The sequence below is a fragment of the Mizuhopecten yessoensis genome, unplaced genomic scaffold (assembly GCF_002113885.1).
Source record: "Mizuhopecten yessoensis strain PY_sf001 unplaced genomic scaffold, ASM211388v2 scaffold716349, whole genome shotgun sequence".
Lineage (NCBI taxonomy): Eukaryota > Metazoa > Mollusca > Bivalvia > Pectinida > Pectinidae > Mizuhopecten > Mizuhopecten yessoensis.
In genome coordinates this window covers 61,933-85,017 of record NW_018480072.1, presented here as the reverse complement: position 1 = coordinate 85,017, position 23,085 = coordinate 61,933, and the positions used below count along the sequence as shown (strand labels likewise).

Here is a 23,085-nt window from a genome sequence, read left to right as displayed (position 1 = left end):
TTTACTCTAAACATATTCTGATTAGCCAAAAGATGAAATAAAAGATTTTTATCAGCAAATCCCCTGAAAATATATGGGAGAGAGTCACATTTAAGATCATTTGTTATTGAAAAAGCCAAGACAAATTAAAGGTTACAAGCATGTTGATAAGGGGGAATGTATTGGTTGTCCCTGGTCCTTCACCGTGCAGTGTCAACAATCCAGCCACCAATTCGAAGGAAAAGTGGCTCGAGTCGGCTAGAGATCTAGGACAGTTTTGTAAAAAAGACTAATCTGTTCCTTAAGGATCCCTGTACCACTGCAAAATTGAACTATTCATTGGATTTTTTTTCTGACTTTGTTAAATCATTAGGGAATAGTAAACCATACCTTGTTGGACTTTTCGTGGAGAAAAAAAATTGAGATCATGCAAAAAAAGAAAAAGGAAAAAAAAAATACAACAGGCCGAGGTACGGATTCAAACCCACAACCTCAAATAATAATTCTGCTGCTCCAATCAACTCAGCTAAACCTACTTATGGGAGTACTCTGGTCCTATCACACTATAGTTATGTCCAAAACAACATAAGGGGAGGTAACTGTATATGTACGAAAAACTAGAGTGGAGCTCTCTAGTGTTTTGGATGCAGTGGGACAGGGATCATTAAAAAATACTGATTGAATCATGGAACAACCAGATTAGTTATTAGTAGCCAGGCTAGATAAACAAGACTCAAATGTTCATGTAGGTCATTTGTGTGTTGACTCAACAGGTTTAAGTCTATATCACAATAACTAATTCTATAGAGGTAGTTTGTGTAACTCACCTATCAATATAGTCATACTCATTTACCCCTGAAGACACATTTAAACTCTTCCAATTAAAAGGTTGGAATAGTTCATTATGAAAGTTCAGGGGTAAGTGAGATAAACAAGAAATTTAAGTGCATAATTACCATAAATGATTTAAAAACAATTGCTCAAACTTATGTAAATTGTTTCCATGAGAAAAACTGCATTTAGTATTGGTATTTATTTTGTTTGTCTTCCTGTATTTGAAATGCAGTCATTTGTTTGCCATCCTCCAGTTCGACACTTAAGTTGTATTAAGCCCTACCCAAATAACCCATTCACCCCTGAAGTCACATTTGAACCTTACCAAATGAAAGACTGGGCAAGTCCAGTTTAAAGCGTAGGGGTGAATGAGTTAAACACAGGCTTAGTCTTCCTATATGATGCCCCAGAAAAAGCCTTTTGACAGGTTTATTTGCCCATTACTTTTCTCCCTTACTTTTTCTTTTATTTAATAATAAAGTGAGGACTTAATGAAAAAGACTATTACCTATACACGTTTTGCATGTGGTTTGTTATTTATCTCTTCCTTAATATATTACCCTTATTTAACATAATCTTATCATTAAGAAGGCCTTCAGTAGGTTACCATACACATTATACCTGTAATGTATGTAGGAGTTACGGTATATATTACACATATGTAATTTTGTATCACGAGTTACCTCCCCTGTCTATCAGCTGTATGGCTTATCATTGAGAGTTATCAATAAAACAGCCATGTATTGCCATTTAAGTCATCATCAATACATTTTTAGGCCATTTTTTTTTTAAAACCAAACTTAATTTTTTTTAAATAATAGCTATTAACTGTTTTCTCAGTGTATTTTTTTTTTAAATAATAGATATTAACTGGGTCTTGGTGTGAAAATGTTTTAGATAGGAGATGCTTGTCAGAACAATTAGGTTCGATTTTCACCGTCACTGTGATGACACCTAAATAGGGTAAAATCTTAAACACAAACTTATTTTTGACATTGATTTTAATTTGTATAATAAAATAACTACATAATTATTGGGTATAATATACTGTATACTGGTAGATCCGTTTTCACCCAAACTTAAATTTACCCTTCACATTTAATTACTACATGTATGCATAAAATGTTGTTTACAAATGTTCCATGTAATATTAAATTCACCCTCATTACGGAGGGCGAAAAAGGCGGAAATTAAATAATAGCGAAAATTTTCCGGTATAGATTTCACATAAAGTTTAACTATATATAGTCTAGATCTCATGTCGGTCAATTTTCTGCATATTTATTTTTTAAACCAATATTTTGTAAGTTAATTCCAAATAGCTATTTTTTTTCAGTTTGTGCAATATTCATGAAGATAACATTTTTTGAAATTAGAAACATTACTTAATTTTTTCTCTTAGACCATTTACTTATTAGATATTTCCAAATAGGGAAATAAATGGCATTTTAATTCATCATGCAATATTTGGATCAAAGTTGCTTGGCATTTGAAACTGAGAATATCAAAAAAGTGGTTATATTGTTCTCTCAGGGAAGCTAATTAACTCATTCACCCCTGAAGATACATTGAACTCAACCAGTTCAAAGGTTGGAATAGTTCATTATGAAATTTCAGAGGGGAATGAGTAAATAAGCCATTATAAGTTTTATCAGTGACAATGCCATGTTAAAGAGTATGTAGGAATCTGTAGGTGCCCAGGCTTCAGAATCATGAAAAGAATCGTAGAGTTATTAAATGTTCATGCTGTCCAAGTTTCCTTTATCAATAAATGCAATTTGGACTTTTATTAGATGGTGATTATTTCATGATCCTGGAGCTTGACAATTAGCTGAAACCTGAACAATACAACAAGGTACTGACATAGCATACAATGAAAGTATGGGCTCAAGAGATAAAGTTTCTTGTTCTCCAAGACCAGAAGTATACCTACAAATGTAGTATATTTTCTTAGAAGTTATGGAAATTGCTTAAAAATTTAGACTGCAACCTGAGAAAGTGCTGAGGAAGTTAGTTTCCAAGAGGTACTTTAGTTTTCAGACTAACACACTGCTGATAGAGGACTTACTCCCTGGACAGCACACTAGTAGTCAGGGCAAAAGCCTTGAATTCAATGAAATCACTTTTATTATAGAGCAAATAAAAAAGAGGTTAATTATTAAGAGTCATTATCAGTTGATTTGTTTCTTAAACAACATATTTATTTATCATTGTGTAATTATTTGATACATGTTGATATGCAATCCTTATGTGATATTTATATCTAATTCCGTCCAAACTCACAGTAACTTCTTAGTAAAATTGTTGTCTTCTCACACACAAAAATGTGTTTTATTATACCCCATGTTTGTAACGTACTATAGCCAGACAGCCTGCTATAATGCCTGTTTGTTAAACAAGTCAGCAGGTACTAGGTTCATCTCTATATTATATTGTCTGTCAATCCATTGTCTGCTGGTTGTAAGACCCCTAATACTATAAGAAAGCAAGGCCAAGCTATTCATAACCTCATCTCTACATAATATGTCACATTAATTCAAATTTTATCGTAAGTATTATTTTCATCTATCCCAATTCACATTGAGTTTGTTTTTAATTTCAATATTTATCAAATATTTGGAGTTGGCATCTTTTATCTTTTCACTATTTATAATACATTGGGAGATACGCTGGGGTCTGAGCTACTGTGTTTATTTACATAACCGTCCAAGACAAATATTACATTGTGTGATTTTCTAGAAGCAACTTTTATTATGTGTACTACTTCATTTTACAAATATGGAATTTACACTAAGGATGAAATAATTAAATGGTGTAAAATACTTAAACCGAGGTTGTTTTTTGTTTATTTGGAAATATGATATGAATCTGATGAATCGTAGATGGAAGATATATATATATATAGAATCATCGAGCTATTCAGATTGATATGACTCGCATGTGCCCTGCTTTGATCATCATGTCAAGTTTGGTTAATCTGGCACTTATAGTTGTGGAGATGCTGACAACGTCAATGCACCATGAAAGGTAGGCCGCATCCAGCATCTGATGCATGGGTTAAGATGTACTACCTCAGATGCATCTATTGGTTGATTTAGCACTTATACTTTCAGTGAAACTAACTTAAATGCAAAAACTAAATGTTGACGACGCCACCAATGCCGGTCACATAGAGGTCATAGTGACCTACTTTTTGCACTCCGCAATCCCAAGATGTATACCAAATCTGGTTATTCCTGGTGAAATAGTATAGAAGATATGCACCAGTCAAACTTCTTGGACAGAAGGACGGAAAGATGGACGGAGTGCAAACTTAAGAACCAGTGGGGAACAAACAACCTTCACACGTTACAGAACAAATAACCTTCACACGTTAGAGAACAAAAAACCTTCACAGGTTACAGAACAAACAACCTTCACACGTTACATGACACGTTACAGAACAAACAACCTTCACACGTAACACGACACGTTACAGAACAAACAACCTTCACACGTTACATGACACGTTACAGAACAAACAACATTCACACGTTACATGACACGTTACAGAACAAACAACATTCACACGTTACATGACACGTTACAGACCAAACAACCTTCACACCTTACATGACACGTTACAGAACAAAACACCTTCACACGTAAAACGAAACGTTACAGAACAAACAACCTTCACACCTTACATGACACGGTACAGAACAAACAACCTTCACACGTTACAGAACAAACACCCTTCACACATTACATGACACGTTACAGAACAAACAACCTTCACACCTTACATGACACGTTACAGAACAAACAACCTTCACACGTAACACGACACGTTACAGAACAAACAACCTTCACCTTTACATGACACGTTACAGAACAAACAACCTTCACACGTAACACAACACGTTACAGAACAAACAACCTTCACACGTTACATGACACGTTACAGAACAAACAACCTTCACGTGCACACGTTACATGACCTACAACACAGGAATAACACCCTTCAAATGTCACATGACCTAATTATTTATATATAAACAGGAATAACACTCATAGGGAATGTTAAGTAATTCCAATGGCAGTATATTTTTAATCTAATATAATATAATTAATCAAGAAGCGAAAGTTGTAAAATTGATTTGATCTTAGTATTTTTTATGCTCAAATTTGAACAACAGTTCATGCCTGTTAGTCACAGGCCAATATTATGACTCACTTCATGACTCGTGGTTCACAAGAACATAGTTGAAGATTTTAACATACACATATTTGAACCCTGTGACCTTAAATGTTGGTCAAGGTATTCTATTTCACTAAATTTGATAAATAAAAGGATAAACCTTGAACTGTGACGGAAAGGCCCAAAAAACATATAGGCGCACAACACTAAAGGTGGGCATAAATGAAAATGAAAACATTAAAAGTCATCATTTTTTATTGACATTCAAAAATTGACATATTTATGTAACCTTAAGATGTGTCAAGATAAAGCCTTGATAACATTTCGGAGGAAATACATCGACACTTGCAACTAATTATTATTTTTGTTGAAACCTAATTACGGTACATTTCTGTCTTACTCTAGCACCAAGACTTTTACAAGCCAATTAATACAACAGCATGATAAATAGGCATACACCCTGTATTTAGTATAGGTACTAGTAACAAGCTGGGGTATGATTGGTTAGCATACACCCTGTATTTAGTATATGTACTAGTAACAAGCTCAGGTATGATTGGTTAGCAATGCATATACATACCCGATATCTAGTGCACTGGTAACAGTCTGGTGTATGATTGGTTGAAACCTAATTACAGTACATTTCTGTCTTACTCTAGCACCAAGACTTTTATAAGCCAATTGATACAACAGCATGATAAGTAAGCATACACCCAGTATCAATCACACTGGTTACAGTCTGGGGCATGATTGGTTAGCACACACCCTGTATCTAATACACTGGTAACAGTCTTGGGTATGATTAATTAGCACACAGACTGTATCTAATACACTGAGCACACACCCTGTATCTAATACACTGGTAACAGTCTGGGGCATGATTGGTTAGCACACACCCTGTATCTAATATACTGGTAATAGTCTGGGACATGATTGGTTAGCACACCCCCTGTATCTAATACACTGGTAACAGTCTTGGGTATGATTAATTAGCACACAGACTGTATCTCATACACTGAGCACACACCCTGTATCTAATACCCTGGTAACAGTCTGGGGTATGATTGGTTAGCACACACCCTGTATCTAGTACACTGGTAACAGTCTGGGGTATGATTGGTTAGCAAACACCTTGTATCTAGAACACTGGTAACAGGCCGGGTTATGATTGGTTAGCACACACCCTGTATCTAATACACTGGTAACAGTCTGGGGTATGATTGGTTAGCACACACCCTGTATCAATCACACTGGCCATGGTAATAGTCTGGGGTATGATTGGTTAGCATACACCCAGTATCAATCACACTGGTAATAGTCTGGGGTATATTTGGTTAGCTTACAGCCTGAATCTAATACACAAATAACAGGCTAGGGTTTTATTGGTTAGCATACAATCTATATCTAGTTTACTGGTATTTATCCAGTATGCTTAGTCAGTAACATACACTCTTAAACCCGTAAAGTCACAAGATTAACTTGTGTTATCGACCCCTGTTACTAGTAACTTCTGTACAGAGTACAAGTCATTGTACACACTGTATTGTACTGTACCAATCACTACAACTGCTGTTTACCGGGTACATTTTTGCTGCTGTTAAATTTCCGCCCTTTTTGCCCTCAGTAATGAGAGCAAATTTATCATTACAGCGGATATTAGTAAAAGCATAATAAACAAATTAATTAAATGTAAAGGGAGAAATGAACAATGGACGAAAATTGGTTTCATGGGTGAAAGGCGAAAGTTAGACGGGGTGAAATTTTTTCCGGTAAACAGCCAACAAATAATCCCTGTTTTAGCAACTGATACTGTTGACATATAACAGGGATATTTAGCAAAACAAAATTCATGTTTAAGACTGAACATAAATAAACGATTGGCCCTTAATGGTCACTTGAGTCCAACAGTATTTATTTTTGTTGCTGAAATATGAAGTTGAGAGAATGATGTCAATCACCCCTACCAATTTGAGTGTAAAACAGTTGAGTATAACATTAAGTTAAATTTGTCATGTTGGATTTTTGGATCGGCCCGAGACCAGCCCAGGTCCAAGTCGATCATTTCTACAAAGTTTCAGTTCATCATTGAAGAAAATGTTTAGAAATAAAGTTTCAGTTCAATCGGCCCAGTAATAGTTTTTTTTCATACGGATCCAAAAAGTAATAACACTTTGTCAGGACCATGAGTCGATCATTCCTATCAAGCTTCAGTTAAATAGGCTCGGTAGAACTTGAATTTAAGTTTGAAATAGTTTGTCAAAATGGCAGCCATGGTGGCCGTATTGGATTTCTGATCGACCCGAAAAATAACAACACTTGGTCAGGGAGTTGTCAGTAACATTCCAATGGAGTATCAATGAAATCCCTTAGGTGACCTAAAAACTGCACGTTAAGTTGGACATCAGAATAGTCCTACAAGTATCGTCTGGCCCAGAGTGAGACTAGATCGACAAGTTTTGCATGTACCTAGTCTGATGCAGAATAGACAAGCTCATGATTTGTACAAGTATGGGCGTCTGGCACAGAGATGGACAACTTCGACAAGTGATACATGTACATAGTCTGGTATGCAAGTATGGTCTGGCCCAGAGTGAGACTAGATAGACAAGCTGTATAGGTACAATGTACATAGTCTGACGCAGAATAGACACACTCAAGTTCATGATTTGTACAAGTATTGGTGTCTGGCACAGAGAAAGACTACATCAACAAGTTGTACAGGTACGTAGTCTGACGCAGAATAGACCAGCTCATGAAGGTATGCAAGTATGGTCTGGCACAGAGCGAGACTAAATCGACAAGCTGTATAGGTACAATGTACAAAAATTGATGCAAAATAGACCAGCTCACTAGTTGTACTAGTATCATCTAACACAGACTATAGCTAGATCAACAAGTGGTACAGGTACATTTTCTGACACAGAAGAGACCAGCTCACTGAGTCTGTAAGTCTTCGTAGAGCTAGGCAGACAAACTCCCAGTAATGAGTTTGAGTTTATATGAAAAATAATTTATTTTCGTTTGAGCGGAGCGAACTAGAACATAAATATAAGTATCGTCTGGTATAGGGTGACACTATATTGACAAGCTGAACAGGTATTGTCTGACAGGGGAGTGAGACTACTTGTATTAAATTACACCGAGTAAGCCTTGTTTACCAACTGTACCTGTATTTTGTACCATTTAAAGAGCCTAGTTTAGCAGTTGGTACAGGTATCGTCACATAAGTCTAGTCCATAACATCCAACAAATCAACAAATATCGCGTAAGACAGCTTGACAAGGTCCACCTTGATGTCATCGCGCCCAAGAGAAGCCAGAGTATCACAGAATTTTTTCTTCATTTCCCCAGAATTGTCAAAAGGAATGAAGGGCTCTTCAAGCAAATTGCTGGCACATGTGAACCTAAACCACTGCATGGATTTGAGTTTTCCCACAGAACGTGTGATGTCTAACAGGTTGTTCTCGGTCAGGATATTGCCCGAAATGTCTAGCGCTTTCAGCTTGGTCAAATTTTGTGTTAATATGGTACAAAATTCGGAGATACACGCATCGGGTAAATGATTCTGCGTAAGGTTAAAGATGTTCACATTGGGGAAATGTTTTGTAATTCTCAGCAGATACACAGGGGAGATACGATCGTTTTCATAAATGGAGAATTGACACACTTTACTTAAGTTTAACTCTCTCAGATGTTTAGCATGGTTAGACTCTGCTAATGCTGCCAAATCGTCTTCATTCAAATCACACCCTCGCACACTGAGGTACTCCAGAGGGGTTTTGAGAGCGTCCAGAAGTTCCCCAAGGCATCCGAGTAAGTAGTTAAAGCCAAGATCAAGTCGAGTGAGGTGTGCAAAGGACCCCAGGGTACTGACCATCTGCAGACGACCCGAGGTCCGGCTGCGTGTGCGACCTTCTTGCAGGTAAATGTTACAATCTTGAAGGTCAAGGGCACGCAGGTGAGAGAATTTCTGAATGTCTGAACACACCATGAAAAATATACCATCCTCCAATTGCTTCAGGGAGATACCCTCCAGGTACTGAAAACAAAACACATTCAAAGTTAATATTCAATAGCCGTACAAATGCATATAAATTTTATATTTTATCACCATATCGGCACTTTTATTCTATAATGGATAATAGTTTTCCTGGTTTTGTCAGCGTGAAAAAAACCCCAAACTGCACAAGGTAACAAATGCAATATAGAGAAACCTCAACTCTTTTAAGCAGTGTTCAATGTAATTTTAACTCTCTTCATTTTGCACCAGACTGTGATGTTTCTTTCCTCTCTCGCCTAGTTCAAAATACGGTTAAAGAATATGTGCTATCACTAATTCCTTTTGTTTTACATATGAGTATCTTTTAGTCTGTTACATGCATAACTGACTGTGATATTTTATACTTGTGTTGTAATGTTGTTATCCTTTCTGTAAGTGGACCCCTGGGTCTGTTGAATTTGAAATAAATAAATAAATGAATCGTGCTTCACAGAATTTTTTCTCTAATACTTAAGAGTGGGTGACAGTCCCCTGTCAAATTTTTGCCTTTCACTGGTATAATCCATTTTTGTGCAGTGTTAATGTCACCTTCACACATTATTACTACGTATAGTATGTTGTGTTCTTATTTTCATAGACAAGATAAGTTCGCCTTCATTATGAACGGCGAAAGCTAAACCACTGCAAAAAAGTCCTGTTATACAGTACATGTATGTGATCACTAAAGCTCATAGATTAATATTATATCATATGAATTTGAGATTAAATATATAATACTAATTAATCCTTACAAGTTTGATATACCTTAGATTTATACTTCAAAAAAGTGATTCATGGGCCCCGGGTTGTTTACCTGCTTTTCGTTTATGCATCATATTGTAACTTATTCACCCCATGATTTTAGCAAAAGACTGCCCAATTCATAGTCTTGTAAGAGTCTAAATGTGACTAGGGGGTTAAAGAATAAAAATGAAAAATAAGTTTTAAAATATATAAAATTTAGTACACTGTGAATCTGATTTATCTCTTATTGGGCCCCTTGGACTCTACATCATGGGGGTTCAACTTTCTTCAGGATCCAATTTTAAATTTCAAAGAGTCGTTACACGATCTTATTTAGCAGTTTGACGAGCCGTTACAGGGAACAACCGGATGAGTCATCAGGAACTAATATAACAGCTGAATGAGTCAGTACAGTTTCTATTTAACATATAGTTGGTGTTGACAACATCTTACATGAAACTAGAGAATTGTAGGAAACCACAAATATTTCAAAGAATAGTCTTACATTCCAATATGATATCAATACTGACTTCTTCAGACTCAACCTTTTATCTAGAGGAACTGTGAGGAAGCTCACAAGGATTTAACCCATGCTTGCTCTTACAAGATTTCTGGAGCAGAAATTTGAAGTTTCAAGGGCCATAACTCCAGAAGAAATAATAGTATAAAGCCAGATTTCTTGCTTTTATCAATAAAATTTCACATTTTGTCAGAGATCAGGGAGAATTTTCGAGAGACTTGAAGCCAAGTAGCATTGTCAATGTTTCCAATGTTTCCACTTTACTTGTTATTTTGGCACAAGATTTTAATGGGTTACAATCAAGTTGCTTCAAGCACAGAATCCATGCTGAAGCATAATGAATATACTTAATTATATATACATGACAGGTGCACTGTAATAAAGGCTGTCACTAAATATATCAAACCTCCATATCTTGTCCTCGTAATACGATGAACGGTGCTAGTGACTCTGTGATCTCGTCTCCGATGGAGGGGTCAGATCTGTAACACGAACAAGAAATACAGTAAACCCCCGTTATACTGCTACCGTTTGTCCAGAGAATTTTTGGCGCTATAAAGGGGTTTGGCAACAAATTGAGGGAAATGTACAAAGGATTTCTTAAGTAAATAAAAAAGGGACATATTAATACGTCGGTGGTAAACAAATTGGCATATGAAACGAGGGGTGTTATATCGAGGTTTTAGTGTATTGTAAATATTTATACCATCACATATTTTACCTGTGAAATACAATAGACAATTAACAGTGAGGTAAGATTGACAGGGAAGATTCTCTAGTTGGGATTATGCATCTCCCCTCACAGTGTGCATGATTCTTTTTCTCTTACTCTGTTGACCTTGTGACACTACAAACTAAGGGTGTCACAATACGCCAAGAGTGTATCACGATATATTGTCATAGGAAGGGTGTGTTCAATTTTATAATTAGTTGTTGTCAGAATGTTATCAAACTTAATCATATATAATAAGGATTACATAGATTTAAGATTTTTTTCTAACCAACCAATGATTACAAAATTTGAACTATTAAAAGCCTGCTTTATGCTTATTGGCATATCTGTTAGAATTTGTAGTAATTTGCAAAGTTAAAACACGAAGCAGATACATAAAAATATGCCTTTGAAAAATATTGCGATACAGCAATAATTCATCTCTGTATTGTGGTACGATACGATATACCCGTGTATTGAGATATACCTGTTTTCCGATATATTGTGACAGTAGGGCTATAACGATACACCTAGGCCACGATACAATACGATCACGATATCTACCTACGATACAATACATTTTGATACGATACAGGATGACGAAATGGTATGCTTCCTCTTCAAATGCGTCGCCATGTATGATGTGTTTGACTTGTAACTTAAATCTACGAAACATATGCTGCAAGTGGAGAGTGATTTTCCATCAGGAACATTTAGCAGGAATCCAAAATGCTGCCAAACAGGCTAGCGAAAGGAAGCGGGAGTTTTGTTTTAACCCTTTATGCTGCTACATTGATTTCTATGTAAAGAGGCACCACTGCTGAATTAATTATTGAAATATAAATTAATTTACTTGATTTTTCAAATGTGCATAACTTGAAAAATGTTTGTTATATGTGAATAAAAGTTCTATGAAAATTGTTCGTTGTTGTCTCTAGTTTACATTAACGTTTTCAATTCTAAAGTTGCTTCAGTATTTACCTGTACAGGTGGTAAGAAAGGTAAGAAAGGGTGAAACTTTTAATTAATCGGATTTAAGCAACAGGAAGATCATTTTATAATTATTTTTGTCAGAAAATGTGATTGGCAAATAATATCAGAGATTTACACGGAGATTCCCAGGTAAAAATATCAGGTATTTCATTAAGAATTGCATGTGATTTGCTACAGGTTTCAAGTCGTCATTCCATATATTTACTGTCACAGTTGGCATATAGATATATATTAGCTAAGGTGTAGTTTATGATTAAATCATAGATATATAGTTTGAAGAAATCAATCGGCTCAAAACGTATCAATGTCATGGTTAAATTCGGCCTCACCTGTGCGCCTCGGTCCGCCGATATTTCCCTGTTTGCGTAGGACATAAAGCCGTTCATTTGAAAGTTACATATTATGTTACACCAAAGTATTTCCACATCAACCATGTCAAACCCTTCAAAACCTTTATAAGCATCGTAGGTGATACTAAAAACCGAACCGAACCACGGAAAAAAACATATCGTACACCGAACCGAAGCAATTTAGCGCGGTTTTCGGCGCACCGCAGTGTATCGTTACAGCCCTATGTGACAGTCCTACTACAAACTTAATGTATTGTTGAGGTGACGTCATAAAATTGATATGACTGGAGAATCACGTATCTAAGACAATTATACCTCACACCAGGAAAAGTGTGGAAACGCATGTCTAGCTATAGGGCGAGATTAATAAAATCTATACCTATACCTGAGCGAGATTGGGTTACCTCGGTCAAAAGCAAATATACTGTAACATTAAGAATAAGGTTACAGAATCTTCTGCGGAGACTGAGATTAATGGAATCTCTCACCCCCTTGGGAGTGAGATAGGGGAATCTCAACCTAAGGGGGAAGATTCTTAAGTTGTCAAACAAAACAGCTGAGTAGACTGGAAAAAGTGGAGTAAAGTATCTTGCTCAAAGATACAACACAGTGCCGTGACGTGACTCGAACCTGCAACCTGCAACCCCGTCGTCAACGGCAGTACACGGTCGGGCCACACCAGTAATAGCCAAAACAACATTAAGGGGAAGTAACTGTTTGTAATTGGAACTCTCTAGTGTTTTGTCTGCAGTGGGACAGGCTTCCTTAAAGCAATGTTTGTCAACCTATCTGATATATGTATTAGATAGACACCACAGTTATAGCCAAAAAAGATCAAGGGGAATTAACTGTTTGTAATTGGAACTCTCTAGTGTTTTGTCTGCAGTGGGACAGGCTTCCTTAAAGCAATGTTTGTCAACCTACCTGATATATGTATTAGATAGACACCACAGTTATAGCCGAAACAAGATCAAGGGGAAGTAACTGTTTGTAATTGGAACTCTCTAATGTTGAGCCTGCAGTGGGACTGGCTTCCTTAAAGCAATGTTTGTCAACCTACCTGATATATGTATTAAATAGACACCACAGTTATAGCCAAAACAACATTAAGGGGAAGTAACTGTTTGTAATTGGAACTCTCTAGTGTTTTGCCTGTATAGGGACAGGCTTCCTTAAAGCAATGTTTGATTACCTACCTGATATATATATTAGACACCGACACGTAGACAGGTGTTATACTCCGTAAGCAGTTACAGATGAGGTAGTCAAGGAATAAAGTGTTACTGTTGGTGAATTGGATGCTGTCTAGTTTAACAACCATACGCTCTCCTGAAAGAGGAAAAAGATCAAACGTCACCTAAATCTTTATTGAGTAAGACAGATTTCAATTAAATGCATAACCTACTCATACAACCAACTCTATTTTGAGACCACTTTCAATGTTCCCAACTGTAGTGATTTCTTGGTGAACTGAGCATCAATTAGGAAACCACCCGTATTAACTCTTTCTGTATAGCAAATCCGGTCTGGAATCTGTACTGTATGTCATTACTAGGCTCACCCCTGCACATGTAACAGATTTTCACTGCTTTTTGTATAGACATGGTGTAACTGCTGCATGAAATAAACAGGTAACTGTTATCATTTTGATGTTGTTGCTAACCCTTTCACCCCTATGTAACTTTAGTTGACTCTACATGCATTGGTCAGGATGAGTCCATTAGGGTCTACAGTGGTGAAAGAGTTAATAGACATCTTCTATTAATACGCATCTTCATTTTTGCAGCATTATGACTAACTGACAGCTGATTATGACCTAGAAATTGGCTTGTGTTTGTCAATGAACACAGTGATCCGATGTCTTCAAAAACAGCTTTGTAGTAGCATGGATTCCCATTAGGAATTTATTTTGGTTATGTTTTCTAAATACAAGTAGATTTTATTGCGGTTTGTCGTGAAATATCTATAACTACTTGCGAAAGTTCATAAATATTAAGCGATGAATTTATGAGTGTTCACATCCAATGCACTCACCGCCATGTTCTTTATATTGTGACCATCTTACGCAGCATCTTTTGGGAAATTAAAAGTTTGATGAAAAATGGGTGCTCTGTTACTTGAGTAGTGTAAAATATCTTAGTCTATCAAAAACCAGGGGAAACTCTGTTGAAAATTGCATTGGTCTATAGGTAAGTTAACAAGATGCCCATGGGCCTTAACAGTCACCTGATATATTTATACAGAGAGTTGATTTTTGTTTTTAACATGAACAGAAATATTATTCAAAGTGACAAAAAACAATAAAACCACCTTATTCAATATCTAGCATGCAGATTTAAGACTGAAAAGTATTTGAAACTAGCACCTCTGATTCTTAAACAAGGAAAATGAAGAAATTTTATTTTAGCAGACAGACTCCATTGGGCCCCACCCTACAGCCCTTGGGGGTAGGGATGGCTCAAAATTTTCAAAGTATCAAACTGTCAACTTAGGGTTATAATTCCAATCAAGTTATCAACATGAAATAAACCATGACAAATTTTGCCCCGTCCCCTCCTTCCCCAGGGGTAAACGTGAGACCCCAGGGTCATAAAATTCACAAATTTGGTAAAACACCTTAAGACCCTTCCATCTATGAAGAGTATTTGATTCTACCATATCTGGGTCTTGAAAAGAAGATTTTTGAAATTTCAGTCAATTCAACCCTTTTTGGCCCCACCCATCAGCCCCTGGGGGTCAGTCAGGGCTGATATGTGCATACTATCAAACTGCTACCCAATAGTGATAATGCTAACCTAAATTGAATTTACTTCCAATGGCAATTAAACAAATGTTGGTCCAAAATGTGACTTCCCTATATAAACTATAGTAAAGTTTACCCCTTCCCCAGGGGGAAACATGAGACCCCAGGGTCAAGAAATTCACAATTATAGTTAAGCACCTTAAGACCCTTCCATCTATGTAGAGTATTTGATTCTACCATATCTGGGTCTTGGAAGGATTTTTTTTAACCAATTTTACCCTTTTTGGCCCCGCCCCTCGGGCCCCTGGCGGCTAGTGACCATATAATTCACAATTTAAGTTGACCTTTGGCCATGGAAGGTTTCTGCAAAATCTCATTGAAATTGGTTCAGGGGTTTTGGAAGAGAAGTCGAAAATGTAAATTGTTTACGTACGCACGACGGACAAAAGGCGATCGCAATAGGTCACTTGAGACTTTGTCTCAGGTGACCTAAAAATGATAAACTGATAATTGAACTTTCTATCATTCCTGTACATACATGACAAAAACTTCCAGAGCAAATAAGGGAAAGCAAGTTAGAATTTCTATCTAACATCCCATATTGTATGTGTGACTTACAATGGGACAACACTGACGTGATGTCATAAGATATAAGGAACATAGTGGAAATTGCTATGCCTTTTCCTGGTGTTTTGAATGAAAGAAGAATACTTTGTCATGCCAAAGGGTGTAGGATGGGAACTTGAATTCGGAAGATTTTCAAATTGAAACAAAACCCTCTGCTATCCTCAGATTTCATCCTATTTGAAAACCCACTTGGTGGAATTTCCCTATCCTACACCCCTGGGAATTGAACTAGTCGTATAGTCTTACCTCGGGGAATGTGGATTCTGTATCTCGGTTCTATCGTTCTATCAAACAGTAACCTAGGCAACACCTCCTCTGTCAGCTGACTGGCTGCTACACCTGGTGAAAGTGGAAGTGAAAAGTATACAACCATCGACTGCTACACCAGGTCCGTTTTCGTTTAAACAGCCAAACCGGTCGGACCACAGTTGTTCATTTATCAAATAAGGTCGAACCTAGTAATGTGATGCTGCTTTCAGGCGAGCCTTGACAAAGCCTTACAAGGACTGCATAAACTTTTGCAGGTCCGCCAGGATTTATACCCAAATTTTTTACATTTATAAACGGTCAAACCGGTTGTTCCACACAAACGATCAGGCCCCTGGTGAAAGTGAAAGTATACAACCATTGGTCAAGTGAGTGCATGTATCATTTAACTCATTCACCCCTGAAATCTCAAAAGGAACTATTCCAACATTTGAATCAGAAGAGGGCAAATGTGTCTTCGGGGGTGAATGAGTTAATCAGTCATTTAAATCAAGCAATTTTTACCTTAAAAGAGTCTAGCATTAATATTTACACAATGACCTACATATTTATGGCAGTTTTGATAACAATTTTCCTGCCTGCAAAGAAAAAGACAAATTCTTACCCCGGTAAGGAAACTGAAGAAACTTCAAGTATGCATCCAGTATTTTGAATTAAAACAGGTAATCTTTTCAGGTGACTACAGTGGCTGATTGTATCACAACCATATCACAACATCACTGCAATAGCCGTTTGCTATCACAACAGTATTGTGTAAGTCCTGGGCCCGTATTCATGAAACCGTTCTCATGCTCAAGCATGGATTTTGTGCTCAAGTCTCATTTCTTGTTCCAGTTATAAATTATTTAAATAATCTAATTTTGTTAAAGTTTTGGAGAAAAATTGAAGAAACTTGAAGCCGAATACTGTTGTCAATATTTTAATTTGACTATTTGATCGTTGACATGATTTAGATTGGTTACAAGAAAGCTGGCTTGAACACAGAATCCATGCTTGAGCATGAGAACGGCTTAATGAATACGGGCCCAGGAATTCGAAGCACATTTCTTTTACACTTTAATTTTTAGATTTTTCCAAAAAAATATTTTTAGATTTTTCCGAAAAAATTAAACGGCTGAAACCGGACGTATAAAATAAGGAAACTACCATCACTGTAGATAGTCAATAATACTACCCTGATGAATTGCTATCAAGGTGATAGCTATTGCAATTCATCAATAGCAGAGATTAATTTTGGATGTGTCCTTGCGGGATTCCTTAGGAAGGGTGTGTCGCCCGGCGTGCACTTATTCCTTCTGTTCACATGAAAAACAACATTTCTTCAAAACAATCCTGCATCCGCCCTTGAAGATTCACAGTTACATCAGACTAATAACCTCATACATGAAAACTCTGCCATTTATCTTTTTTAAAGATATTTCTTGTTTTAGCATAGGACTGAAATGCCCTCATAAACAGCATGGCAATACTAATCACTGCAATCAAGTAAGATGTACCGTTACTCTCTAAGTAATCTTACCGGCCGTTTTAGCTATGACTTTTGCTAAATATTTTGGTTTCACTTGAGACTTTTTCAGAGACATAAGGGGCCACATCTGGATCACAAGCTGACAGAAGGTTGGGTCTGAACGAAAAAATATAAACAATTATCAATCAAATCTGTAAAGACAACAAAATATAAACAGAACCTTATCCTGTATGTATGTCTTGCATGTCTAAGGAAAGTCATTTAACTTGAAAATATACGTCTGACACAGTGCCCTACATTTGATAGATAGGTCAAGCATGTATTCCTATAAACACATTGACCATCACACAGTTTCGTAAATGTTGTACTTCTACGTTAAGAGTCATTGAGCTAAATGCAAAGTCTAACTAAGATGTTCTAAATATATACGGAATGATGGAAAACTTGCAAGGCAAAACAATTAATTAAGTTTCCTTTTATGAAGGTAAATGTGATGTGGTATTTGTTACATTTTTTAACAGAAAAATGTTTAGGCCAAAAAAAATGACAACTTGGTTATCAGGCCCGCGCGCATTTCAATTAGGGCACTGCATTGCCAATTTTATCGTGAAAGTAATAAACGATTATGACTAAGTCTCATGTACAAATGGCGCTCATTTCGGTACAAATAAGGAATTGGGGGGGGGGGTCGTCGTAATTCTCATCTGGAACATCGTGGGCGGATTTACGGAGGCTTGCTCTATGACGGGTCTCTACACAACTATAAAATGACAAGGTAATGCCCACAATGAACGTTTTACAAACTACACAATAAAATAAAATTGCCCTCGTCTCATTTTGTAATGTAAAATGATAAAAAAAATACCTCCCTGCCGCATCTCTTTTGAAAAAAAAAATGGCTTGAGAACCATGTAATTAATTTTTTTGGCCTTATCAGTGATCAATTATCATATTTTTTTTGAGGTGAATATGTTCACTGAAATAAAAAAACAAACTCACTGTCATATTAGATATAAGTTATGCTGGTTTTATAATTAAACAAGAAGTAATAAAATCTTCAAAAGAAGGGCACTTCATTAAATTTGGCATAGGGCATTGTGATGTACGTAACAATTTGAGTGATATCATAAAGAGAATACTAACATGCTGCTTCTAAAACTAGTTACACTGGATCTATACCTTAACGTCATTATGATCCAGCCAATTAGGATGTAGGAAATATTTTATGTCGTCCAATATAAGAATTTACAGTAAAATTAAGTTGATGTTTTTTCTAATGTGACTAGTAACGCTTTTGCTGTTAAATGATGTCATGAAAACATATTGAGTTTGAACTGTAACCATGGTAACCTCTTGAGTTTGAACTGTAACATGGTAACCAACAGACTTTGAACTGTAACCATGGTAACCTATTGAGTTTAATCTGTAACCATGGTAACCTACATATTTTGAACTGTAACCATGGTAACCTACAGAGTTTAGACCTGACTTTCAGAACCTACTCAGTTTGAACCCTCTGAAGTCCACTGTAGTGATTTTACAAAACTTGGTCCGGTTTCTGATCCCTCGGAACACCACTAGATCAAAGTGAAAACCCATTCCTTCCTGGAAAATATCTGCATGGTCGGAACCAAGGATCTCTTTAAAACTGAAAGGCAAACAAAAGTCATTTATAAATCATATACTTAACGCACATACATTAGTACTAACCCATTTCCCCCTAAAATCTCATTTAAACCTTACCAAATGAACTGGGCAAATCCATTTTAAAACAATTTACATGTAAGGTTTATTTTAACTAACAGTTAAGCTCCCGAGCATATGTTTCTTTAATGATAAATTATTCCTAGTGTTAATGAAATCTATATTGTTCAAGTAGGATTTTTCATGATAGCATAGTACGACTCGACTCATATGCTTTGGTGACGGGATTATGTAATTGAATAAACACCATCCTTGTACTTGATATCAACGTATCAAACTCTTAATTTCTGGTACCAAATAACGGCTTTCCATACAAGAAGGCACAATTTTATTACACTTGTCATAGCATATAACACTTTATAAAAACATTTGAAAGGGGATATTCGTCTCGTGAACATCCTTTTTACAGAAAGGTTTGTCCCATGGTTGAGGGAAGGTGTTTAGCTCTGTACCGGTCACATTCTTGTAATAAATTTAATATATATTTATATATATCTACTTCATGTTTATGCCTATCATCATTGTTAACATTTAATTGTAAATGTATGAGACTATGACCGGAGAAGGCTGCGATAAAATGTGTGCCCAATTCCCTTGTTTATTTTATTATAAATATGTCTGAATATTGGCAAGTGTGCAAGTAACTTCTGATGATGAATAATTACTGATTCAATCAGTTTTAACACAGACTTAGAAATCATATTACTTGTTTTCATACAGTACGGTAAGAAGTTGCAGTTGCTTGACGAACCCTCTCTGGGGGCCCCCTTTTGAAACGTTTCATCTCGGTCAGACCACCTGTGTTTACTGCCTCGTCAGGTGACGTTATTGGCGCTATTTAAACAGGGTTTTCCCGAACAATTCAAGTGGTCAAGACCTTTAGAATGGAAAATGAATATGGGGATAGCGAGGTAACATAAGTGGAAGTGCATACAACACATACATTCATTAAAAAAAAGTATGGCTCTTAATGTGGTCCCTTTAATGAATCAGTGAGTGTGATCTCATGTGCAGGTCTGACTGTATACCTGTACTCTAAACAAAAGTCTTATCAATTGTGTAGTAATGTAAGTATCATAATGTACAATATATATGTATGTTGCAAAAGAACCAATATAACTAGTTATTATGCCATCGCTTCATCTGAACTTGAAAAAGAAAATCTATGGTATCTGTGAATAGAAAGTAACATTTACTGAAAGTGATATCTTAATATATAAAGATATAACATTTCATATGTTTTTTCATATTTCCCTTGCAGTGAAGATATAAGATTTTATCACACTGATAATTTCTGATATTTCAACCTTCACTTGAGTAAAAATGTAATAAATATTTCTATCTTGACCAAACAAACAATATTTGGTGTTTCCAGTAACCCTATTCTATTTTTTTGTGCCTTCCCTAAACTTTTTAAAGCAATTTTCAAAGAAGCACTGTTCAAGTCAAGATCACTCTCCTATATAAACTATAAAAGATTGCATGTTAAAATAAAATTACCTACCTATTATAGCTACCTACCCTAAAATTGTCCAACGTGTTACAGGAAACACATATATTTTTTGTCTGGTCTTACCATAGAAATATATTTGGTTTATTATCATTATAATTACCACAAGTCTTTCAGCGGCCAGTTAGACAGGATAGCACTGGCTGTCTCCGATTCTTTCTTCGCTATGGCTGCTCTCAATACACAAGGAGCTAAATGTGCTGGTATAGTCTTGATCGCTCGTTCCGCATTGCTAGGGATCTTGTTCAAGGCAAAACAGCTCAAGTTCACAAGATTATTTGGCTTGAGGGCTTCCTTGACCTTGACAGTGTTCTGGTTCAGGACAAGGTTGTCATAATTGACTTTGTCCAATGCCTTAAACATCCTGGCTGGCCGTTAACCTGTAACAAATCAATTCTTGTAATGCCTTTTCCAGCGTATAACATACAAATTGTATAAAGCCAACATTTTAACAACTCTGTTTTCATTTGACCCTTAATTGACATAGACTAGCAGTTTTTTAATAAGACTCGAACTTAAAGCTAAAGCTTAGCATTGGTAGCCAATTGCAACTATAGTTTGTGAATGAAATGTGATCAGAAACCGATAAGAATAATGAATGAGTTTCCATTTAAGGAGATATTAGATTCCATATAAGCCAGAGTCCATATAAGGACATAGAAATACTTTCATTTCTGCGACTCTGTATGTAAAGCAAACTTCGTAGGATGCTCCTTAATCCCCTAGACACCTGCGTTACCTAGCTCACGCATGTGTCAAAAACATACTCTCAAGGGTCTACTGATCATGAAAGCCCTGCCTATAGCTATCACTCTAGTATGACCTGAGCAACTGTCAAACAAATTGAAATATAACAGCATTTTAGCGTCAGAAGAAACTAAATCATGTACACCTGTAAATCTTGATCATGACCTAATTTCCCTATTAGACCCCATCTCATTGGTGGGGTTTAGGCCCCATAGGGCAAAAGTTCATAGCCTGATGATATAAAGTATAGATATATGTGGATAGGTAGGGACGTCGATAATTGTATCCACTATATATACAAGTTATGATCCAACTGTACCCATTTGGCCTAGTCTCAATGCACTAAGATGTGTCACACCAGTTTATACAATGCCAAATCCTGCTGGCCCATGCATGCATGCTCAAGAAAAAAAAGTCTGATCGTGATTCTCTGTGGGAAAACCTCATGAATATTGAATTAGAATCAGAATTAATGATATTTTCCAGCACAGGTTCCAATCTAAGGATCCTCTTCGCTGGACTCATTAGTGTTATTATTATAATTATATATGTTTCACTTCAGGTTGCTACACGTATCTTCCCTTTGTAGTTGTTGTACTTTACTTCCTGTCTGTTCCAGTAGTCTGACATCAAGTCTGTTTTGAAGCTATTAAGTGTCTTTGTGGTTACTATATATGTAATCAGGCAAATTGTTCCATACTGCTGTTGTTCTTATGGAGAATGCATTTTTTCCGAAGTGATGTTCTTGCATATCTAGGGAATATATTCATGGAGTTTGTCCTTGTGCTTAATTTATTTTCTGAGGTGTCGGACCACATCCTTATAAACTGTGTTGCTCCCTCATCGTATTTTCCTCTCACTGTATTGTACATGATATGATAGCTATAAAGAGATGTATCTCTATATAGCTATCATATCACCTCAAATACGCCTGTAGCTAATTCAGGGTTGGCAGTTTCAGCATCTTCAGCCTTTCTGGATACGACAGGTTTTCCATTCCAGGTACATGTAGTTTTTTGGTTGTCTTCTCTGAACTCCTTCCAGTTGTTCTGTATGTTTCATTTTGTAGGGTTTCCAATCTTTTGTCAAGATGACAAAAGCTTTCTTACCTTGTAGTAGGCCCTACAATATCATTAAGGGTGGTAGTTTTACCCTTAGCACGTCTAATACTTCTATCTTAACATACAGAGAGTTCAAAACATACATGTACTATTAGTATTTCAAATGCTAGGGTTCCTGATCATGACTGTTTATCACTTTATGATTGTAAAAGTGACAATGACCATGCATATACAAGTAGAGGCAGTTTAAATAATAGAATGATGAGACAACAGATTTTTTAGACAATGTTTTGCAATATATTGAACGCTTTACCTTCTTCCAACCTTTTTTGGAAACGCTGCAATTAGATTAACAGACGTATCTTCTCCATCCACAGATCATTGTGGATTACAAACTTTCTCCACTAAATTACGGTTGAGTAATTTTACAGACTTCACAGTAATATGGAAAGTAATTAGAAGTATATTTTCGAATGAAGATATATTTTGTTCACGTGTAAAATAAATCGTTTCATTTTCTATATAATAAGGTTAATTGTGTTAGTAATATTACATTTATAGATTAATTATTTAAATTCAAATATCAAATTTGTTTCGCATGTATTTT

The 23,085-nt window shown here is 36.1% G+C and overlaps 1 protein-coding gene across 1 annotated transcript; it reads right to left on the bottom strand.

Annotated features, from left to right (window-relative positions):
• Positions 1-7,301: 7,301 nt before the first annotated feature.
• Positions 7,302-22,893, bottom strand: LOC110443500. Its single transcript, XM_021487750.1, has 8 exons — positions 22,792-22,893; positions 20,774-21,050; positions 18,959-19,104; positions 17,508-17,612; positions 15,968-16,060; positions 13,548-13,680; positions 10,703-10,778; positions 7,302-9,032 (listed from the first exon to the last, which is right to left on the bottom strand). The coding sequence occupies exons 2-8, from the start codon at positions 21,031-21,033 to the stop codon at positions 8,223-8,225; spliced, it is 1,623 nt and encodes a 540-aa protein (XP_021343425.1). The 5' UTR covers positions 21,034-21,050; positions 22,792-22,893; the 3' UTR covers positions 7,302-8,222.
• Between the last annotated feature and the right edge of the window lie 192 nt (positions 22,894-23,085).